Raw genomic sequence first — 8,191 nt, 5'->3', positions numbered from 1 at the left:
AACGTGGAAGCGCACCAGAGGGTGAGCACTCTCAACCTGCTACAGCACCCGGAGAAAGCGCTAGAGAAGTGCTCGCTGCGACGCAGCGACTGGGACATCCATCACTGCAGCTGCTGTCGAACGGCCAAAGTGGCCACAGCGAGCACGACACCAGCTCTGCTGCCCTTCCCTCTCTGCCTCCCTCAGCACAGGGGACAAAACGCAACTGAAGTGACCTATTTCACCTACATCGTGGGGCAGCTTTAGGCAGAGGTTGTGTTTTCCTGTGCATGACTCTGTACCTGCCCCCAGAGCAGCTGGGAGCTCTGGCTGCCGGAGCGTTTCAGGACGGACCCCCGCAGGAATGGCTCCGAGGAAAGCCCGCAGCGGCATCCCTGGGCTACAGGAAGCAGCCGCTGAGGCCAGCTGCTACTGCAAGTAAGGACACTTCAGATCCCCCCATTCTTCGGGGAGAGCAGTTAGGACAGAGCAGGAAAATCGTGGCATTGCCATGGCATCATGACATGTTTAAAAGAACTGTTTCACATGATTAGAAACAAATGGTCCTGATGAAAAAGCTTTATGAAAATACTTGGATTAGTTAAAACACCACTTTGGGTGTTACATTAACTTGAAAAGGAAACACAGTGTAACTGCACTCACATCAGTCATGACAAAGAGAAAATTTTAAAGCTGAGGGGGGAAAAGAAAAAAATTCAAAACTGTGGCTTTTTTTCCCCTAAGAAAAGGACTGGAAAACAATGTTAATGAAAAGGATACGGTCACTCATCGTCTCTCGCCATCTATTCTCTCTTTTATTCAATCTGGGAGCTTCAAGATCAATGAGATCTACAGCCTCTTCATCGGTGATGCCGTCCTCCAGGTAGAACTCCACCAGATGCAGCACCTCTGGAGGGGTGTGAGAGCAAGGGAACCTCACCTGCCGGCGCTCCGGCAACACCTCCCGCACCCCGTGATGAACGAACACCCTCTGAGTGCTGCAGCAGCGGGGCTCTGCCCACGCATTCTCTTGCAGCACGTAAAATTAAATTAAACTAAACTAAAACTAACCAGCCCCCACTCAGCTTCTCAGAGGACTGGATCCGTGTTAGGGAAACACTTCAGACACCAGTGTCTCACACAAAGCACCGCTCTGCTGCTGCTGCTGTCCTGCAAGGCGACCAACACCCCCGCCACACGAGGCGGCCACTTAGCTGGAGCTAGCGCTGCCAAGAGGGCAGATTTGCTGGTCCAGGTAACAGTGTACAGAGAACAAATCCCGTACTAACCACCCTGCCAGCATCTACCTGCTTGAAGAGCACAACCACACGCGATATTCCAACGCACCGTAGGAGGAAGCGGAGAAGACGAAAGGCTGTCTGCAGTTAATGCAGACGTTCCCCAGGTTATTTAGCAGAGGGTTGTTGGTCGAGCACCTGTAACACAAGGGCACGAGCTCCTGCGAAGACACACACAAAGTGCCGCCATTGTAAACCCATCACCACGTCCTGAATGCTTTGTTTTCAGTTAAATACGGGCTCCTGATCTGGAGAAACACTGCTGAGAAACCAGATCCTTTAACGCCTGACAATGCTTTCCCTTTTTAACAAAACAGCAAGTTTTCACATTAAAATAGCTGCCGTCACCATTCTAACAATTAAATTTCCACCTTGCCTGCGCAGTAACAGAGGCAGGACTCTGTGCCGAATGCACACTGAGAAAAGGAGTCGAAGAGAAGGTTACCGAAGCAAAGTTTTTTGCTCTAAGGTTTGGTCAAATTCAAGTTCTCCAATTATTTCACCTCTCTCTTTTCAAGAGCACAGTTATTTTAGGCGGTTCTCAAGACTGCGTTTCATTATTTCAGGCGGCCAGGTGCATGTGCACTTGCACAATACCATTTATTTTTAGTGAGTACTCCATGAGAGACGGCTTTATAGAGCACTGCAGAAAGTCAGACTTCAGTTAAAGAAGAAAAGGTGTTAAAATAAGACTTAAGGAAGGAAGGTCATTCCAGGGATAGGGGGAGGAGGGAAAGATGGGACAAACGGAAGCGACCTCCAGCTGGAGAGGGAGACAAAGACTGCGAGTAATTGCATGCGGGTCGGAGAGAAAAAGGCTGGAGAGAATTAATAGGCAGAGGAAGGTAGATGTGAGACAGGCGAGGGAGGATGGAAGCTGCCCGTAAAGAAAGGGCTGATTTTAATTTGTTCTCGGGAGCAAAAGGAAGCCTGACCCAAAGAATAACAATAAAGGGACCGTGTTTCCAGCAGAAATGTAATTATATCACAGAGCTATGCATAATGTATTTCAGATTTTCCTGTGCATGCTGCAACTCAAGATTCCTGGATTAGGGCACACATTAATGATTAACGTGAAACACATCACGGCTTACTTCACTGTCGTGGAATGGCTTGGATCGGATTGTCAGGCTGCCCAGCTCGATGGATTTCTGGAACCGGGCCGGGATCTGCAGCCCCTGCAACTTGTCATAGGCGTGACGAGCCAGCTTATATGCACCAAGAACTCTGCTCTGCTTGGCCAGGGTAAATAACGTCTTGCTATAATGTAATTAAGGAATAAAAATACATACGGCGTTTCGGAGAACCTGCAATCCTCTGTCTAATCAGAGAGTTGTGCAACAGAGCGTGTCCAGCACCGGCGCTTTAAACAGGCCCTAGCGAGGGAAATCCATCCACACAACTCCACTTAGAACAAGTGTGCAAGAACAGTCAGAACGCCCGTGGGCCATTATTAGCAAAGTAGGGAACTGATCCAACACAAACACTGCTTTGGTTAAATATTCTGACCCCATTTACACAATTTCAGCACTTTTAGGGTGAATGGATTTTGCCTCAGCCAAAAACCAACAAACAAATCAATCTCACCACAGCAGCGACTCACAGACACCAACTAAATACGCATGATCTTCCTGGAAATAAAGCACACGCTCTGTGTCACTGACCAGGGGCTGCCATTCCCTTTCGTCAGGTGCAGCAGCAACTGCTGTTCACAAAGCTGCTGATCACAAGGTGAGTTATGGAAGTCTTTGACAGATGATACATTTACAAGTGAGGAAGTTACAAAGAGCAAAGACAAAATCCCCTCCAAAGCTGTAAATTAAGTGAAAACAAGAAAACCAGGCCTCCCTGTGGCATCCAGCAACCCTTGCTGGACTCTTTTACAGGCGGGGGCGTTTCTAGAGGGTTCACACACACCGCTCGCGAAGGCCTCTCCGAAGACGTGCTGGGCACTCACAGAGCTGTGCAACGTTACCCTGACAGAGACCACACAGCTACGCCAGCCTCACACGAGGCAAAGGCTCCTGGTTTCCCCCGCTCCTCTCCCGGGTCAGTCTCCTTGCACCACAGTGCAGATTCAGAGCCAAGGCCCTGCTGCAGTGGCTGGTATGCTGAACCTGCTGCTCTGACGAAGGTGACACTCCGTGCTGGGTGGGTGGTTTGGAGAGTGACCTGTTAGTTCATTTGTACGGCTCTCAGAACTCTTTAAACAAAGGCAGTGCTATTAAAAACACAACAGTTGGAGGACACTGCTTATTTCCTTAGGGATAAAAGTCAGTTCCCATTAACTATAACCAACAGGTGAGACCGGGATACCCTACAGGAGATCTCTGCGTTGTAGATCCACATGAATTACTCCTTCCGTGTCTCCCACAATGTAACTTCAAGGTTTTGCACCATATTGGAAGGATACACTTTCGAGATCCCCAGTGGAGTCTCCTTTGATAAGCTGTGAAGCAGAAACCTGGAAATGTTGAAGAGGGTTTCAGGCAAGCTGGAACTGAAAGGCTCCTCCTGCAGTATTAAAAACACAGACACGAATTTCTAAGCTGGAAAACCAACAACTTGTATCACTAAGCATCACGGCACATCTCAGGTACTGCGCTTCTTTCATGCTGTTGCAAAAAGAAGAGGTGCTGACAGAACACAGCAAGTGGATTTTGCATGTCTTTATCACCAAAGCTCATGCAGAAAGAGAGAGAGGGAGCTCCACATCACCAAAGCAGAATCCTCAACAGGCTGTCTCGCAGTGAGGGCAGCCCGGCCAGACACACATACATCCTCGGCCCCATAAGGCCTGACCAAAGCCCTCCACAGCAGAGGGTCTTCCTGTGGGCAAGGGCACAGCTCAGGGGTTCTCCGACGTTCTGTAGAAGATATTTTTACCAGCCGTGGCAGCATCATGACTGTAACTGCTGGAAGCAGCAGGAGCCTGAGGCTGCTCATCCCTTTGGAGCAGCACGCACTCCTCCCTGCTGTACACGTACCACATCAGGGAATCCCCACGCAAAGTGTCTTCTGTGGCTCAGTCCTGTTTTCCCCCAATTAAAGGAAAACCCAACCACAGCCTGTAGGACCAGAGGCTCAGGTCACCAATAACTAGCAAGAAAGGGCTAGGAAGTCAGTCATCATCACACCTTCCTCCCACACCGAGACAAGCACAGGTCTGCTAGAGCTGCACTGCAGTTCTTAGGAACAGAGACAACCAAAGGTCTCGTGCAGTGCAGCAGAAGGCAAAGAAATTAATAAAGATACTATACAGTATCACTAATCTACATTCAATATTTAACTGCCTTAAAAGTCATTAATGATTCCTTGTTATTTCTGGACTCCCTGAGGAAAAGCTGTGAGGAAGCATAAACACACAAGTTCTGAAGTGAGTATCTTACAGTGTATCTTTGAATGGAGTGATAGACGTGGTAAACTTCTGCCAAATGCTGGAAGTGATGGAACTTCTGTAACATCTCAGTCTTCTGCGGCTCATTCTCTGCGGGAGGCAAGGGCATTAGTGTGAGTCTCCAAGATGAGCCTGTGAGGCTCCCCTGGAAGAAAACAGCGTATTACGGTCTGAGTGACAGCACTTCCCAAAGAGGGGTGCTCCAGGTCAAGTGTTCATCTGCCTGCGCTGACCACACACCACAGCTGGAAACAGAAGTGTTGGGGTACCGGCAGGCTGAGGTACGCCTGTGCTTACCTCTGCTGTCCCAGTGGCCCCAAAGAATGTTTATCAATATGGTGATAGGCGCTTTATATAGAAATAGCCTGCTGTTTCGGGCTACGAGCACAGCGATACGTTCTATATATATATGCCATTTCTCTGAGCAGGTTTCTGGTCTAAAACAAGCACGGTGAAACAGCCGAAGCAAAGGTTTTAACATAGCTAGAGGCTAGAACTAGCTAAAGGTAGAAAATAGTAGGTGTGCATCACCGGAAACCTCATCCATAACTTCAGAGTCTATTAATAAAATTAGTTTTGAAACATTTGCTTCATAAATTCTAAATACACTACTAAGCCACTTGGAAAAATATGCATCTCTCTAAAACCCCCGAGGGGTGACAGATCAGCACGATCGTGCATCAGCCAAACTAAAAAAACCCAGAAGGCACTCATTGCGCCAGGCAAATGGCAGCGTTATCAATCCTTTGCACTCACTGCTACTGAATTACACCTGTTAACTACGGGCTCCACCTCTCTCCCAGCGAAAGCCATTCACAAGACACGAAGCTAACGAAGAATTGGTTTTATCTCTGCTGCCAGAAATAATTTGTAAAGTATCCCTCCAACCTATGTTCAAATACCAGATGTATCTCGCACTCCAAGATCGTATTTCAGTTACTACATCAACCCTCCGGTCGCCCCGCTGGTTGACGCGTGTTATGGGAAGGTACGCGAGGATACGTGGTCCCAGGGGACACGGCTCTGGCTCTAGTCGGATTGCAAGCCCCGGCTACACACACCGATGCTGTTCCTTTGCTTATTTGTCTTAAACAAGCACGTGGGAAAATCAGGGGGAGGACAATCACAGGAGGAGGCAGAGTTCGGCAGAGAGTTAAACGAAACCATGGGTGAAGGGGTCCGGCAATGCTATCGCAGTTCAGTAACCGTGTGTCCACACGCACCAGGAGGTAAACGCAGACTCCTTCCAGCCACTTACCTTGGGCAATATCTAAGCACTGCATGGAAAGCATCCAGTAATAATAGGCGGCGTCGTTAAACCGGCTTTCAACCACAGCATTGTGTGTGAGCTGCTCCAGCACTCTCACGGCTTCGCTCTGCCTGCCAGCCTTGTGAAACGCTACCGAGGAGGCCAAAACAAAGAGGATTTTACAGAGCGATTAGATCAATTAACTGAAATTAATGTTTTCAAATTAAGAGCAATCTATTCAGCCTGTATCAAATAGTCTATCCAGGGCAGGATAAAAAGGATTATATACTGGTATTTTTCTCCTTGAAAGCAGCGACACTAATGGAACATAAAAAGCATCTGTAGGTATTTTGTGGCTTTTGCACTATCTCAGCAGCTCTTCAGCTCATAGATTTTCCACAAAGCTGGCTGCTTTTTCTAAATACAGAAAAGCACAGAAATGCCCTGATCATTAGACCTCGATTCAAACAATGGCAACCTGCAAACACTGCACACTTCAAACACGAACTTATTGTAGCTTTGACTGAAGTTGGTTCATAATGTGGATGTTAGGAAAGAGAACAACATTTACTGTATCCTCCACCACTTACCAACAGCATCTCTTCATTCGATGCTCAGAAGTCAGTATAAAGGAAGATCCTGAATCCTCACTTGGTAAACGTGCTTTTGGCAAACAGAGTCTTCATGTAGGGGATGGGAGGAACAAACCCCCAAAACCCAGCCCCAAGCACAGCTGCCTCCTGATTCAACCAGCTCCGACATAACCAAATTTTCAGAGAGCTACACAATGATCTCGAGCTCCCCCAGCTCTGGGGCACTTGTGTCCGCTGAGCCACGGCATCATGGAGCTCTGTGGAACACACTGGGAACGGTACACCTGTACTGACAGGGCTCTGTGTGCAAACCAAACGGCCCTAGACCAGGTGCTCCTCACACAAACTGGTTTCATGTGGAGACAGACCGTGTCTTGCACGTTCACTAGCCTCTTCCTTGTAAGCAAATGCAGTTACACACGTGGATTGGAGCTGGCTCTGGAAATGGCAGAGGCAGCAGTCACATGGAGCTGCACCTGAGACAAGGAGCTGCCCTAAAAACGTGCTGGCTCCACATGGAGCTGGCTTCAAACCTCCTTGTCCCTGGAACGGTTTATGGATTAAATGCTGAAGCCTGCCCACATGGTAGAAAGTTGTCAGTTCTCTTTAAAGGCAATTTTATAAGCCTAACAAAATACATGAAAATCTTTAAAGAAACAGGAAAATTCTTCAGCACAAACCTAACTTTACCTTAATATAAGGAAAAACTATGCTACCCACTCAGGTTTGTAAGGCAGCCACCATATTTTGAAATCTCCTGTGATAAAAAGGTTAATGAAGACAGTTCCAGTTATGTGCCAAACACTGTTGCATGCCACAGTAAGACACTCAACGAGATGGGAAATCCGGACCTGTATTTACATGCCATTATTTTTGATAGATTCATCACATTTTCTTACCAAATAAGGAGACCTCCAGCTACTTTAAGACCGGCATGAACACACAGATTCTGTTTGGGTTTGAATCCCATGGATCAGGAACTCTCCAGGGCAGAGACTGTGTATTCTGTACTGGTGAACCACGGAGGAAGTTTCGAGTGACCAGGGATCTGTCAGTGATGCTCTTACCTTTCTGAGCTTCTTCAAACCTGTCATTCTCTGCCAGCCACTGAGCGTAGGGGACATAAACATCATCTTTGAATTCAGGATGCTCTTCACTCAAAGCAAAAGCCTGAGGTAAATAAAAATTTCATTTTCAGAATATTGCACGGTTTAAACAGCTAAAGGGTTTAGAATATTCCACGGGATCAATCCTTCAGCTCTAAGTAAACTCCCAATGAAAATACATATGCAGAACAGAGACTGTAATCCATATTCTATCCAGTATAAACCAAATGTATTTTAAAATAAAAAGCAAGTGACAACAAAAGAAAAGAAGCTAAGCATAGTAACAGTCCGGTTATTGAGTCAGGGGAACTTGAAAGTGATTATCCAGGAAATTTAGATTTCACAGCAAGAGACAAAAAAAATTTCTGTTTTTACTGAATATATATTCTAAAGAAATTGAAGTAACGCTATAAATGCAGTTTAGATTCACGTTCTGAACTCACTATGTAGCAAATAAAGAACCAAAGCTATGATTTTCCAAAGCACCCACGTAACTGGAGGAGAGCGTTTGTCAATCCCAGCAGCACTGTGAAAACATTTCCTGAAGAAACAACACCAATCCAAAACTT

General features: G+C 46.9%; 1 protein-coding gene across 3 annotated transcripts in view; it reads right to left on the bottom strand.

Annotated features, from left to right (window-relative positions):
• The window catches only part of IFT122 (intraflagellar transport 122), a 31,733-nt gene that overhangs the window by 1,938 nt on the left and 21,604 nt on the right, over positions 1–8,191 (bottom strand). For all 3 annotated transcript variants that reach the window (XM_010131159.1, XM_010131158.1, XM_010131160.1), the window contains 7 exons: positions 7,584–7,686; positions 5,933–6,073; positions 4,667–4,764; positions 3,691–3,791; positions 2,372–2,537; positions 1,327–1,438; positions 760–888 (listed from right to left, as the gene is read on the bottom strand). In XM_010131159.1, coding sequence (XP_010129461.1) covers positions 760–888; positions 1,327–1,438; positions 2,372–2,537; positions 3,691–3,791; positions 4,667–4,764; positions 5,933–6,073; positions 7,584–7,686 — 850 coding nt within the window. The remainder of the gene's footprint in view (positions 1–759; positions 889–1,326; positions 1,439–2,371; positions 2,538–3,690; positions 3,792–4,666; positions 4,765–5,932; positions 6,074–7,583; positions 7,687–8,191) is intronic.

This window comes from Buceros rhinoceros, unplaced genomic scaffold (assembly GCF_000710305.1).
Source record: "Buceros rhinoceros silvestris isolate BGI_N320 unplaced genomic scaffold, ASM71030v1 scaffold20412, whole genome shotgun sequence".
Classification (NCBI taxonomy): Eukaryota; Metazoa; Chordata; class Aves; order Bucerotiformes; family Bucerotidae; genus Buceros; species Buceros rhinoceros.
The sequence above is the reverse complement of the archived record's forward strand: the minus strand, read 5'-3'. Positions and strand labels throughout refer to the sequence as shown.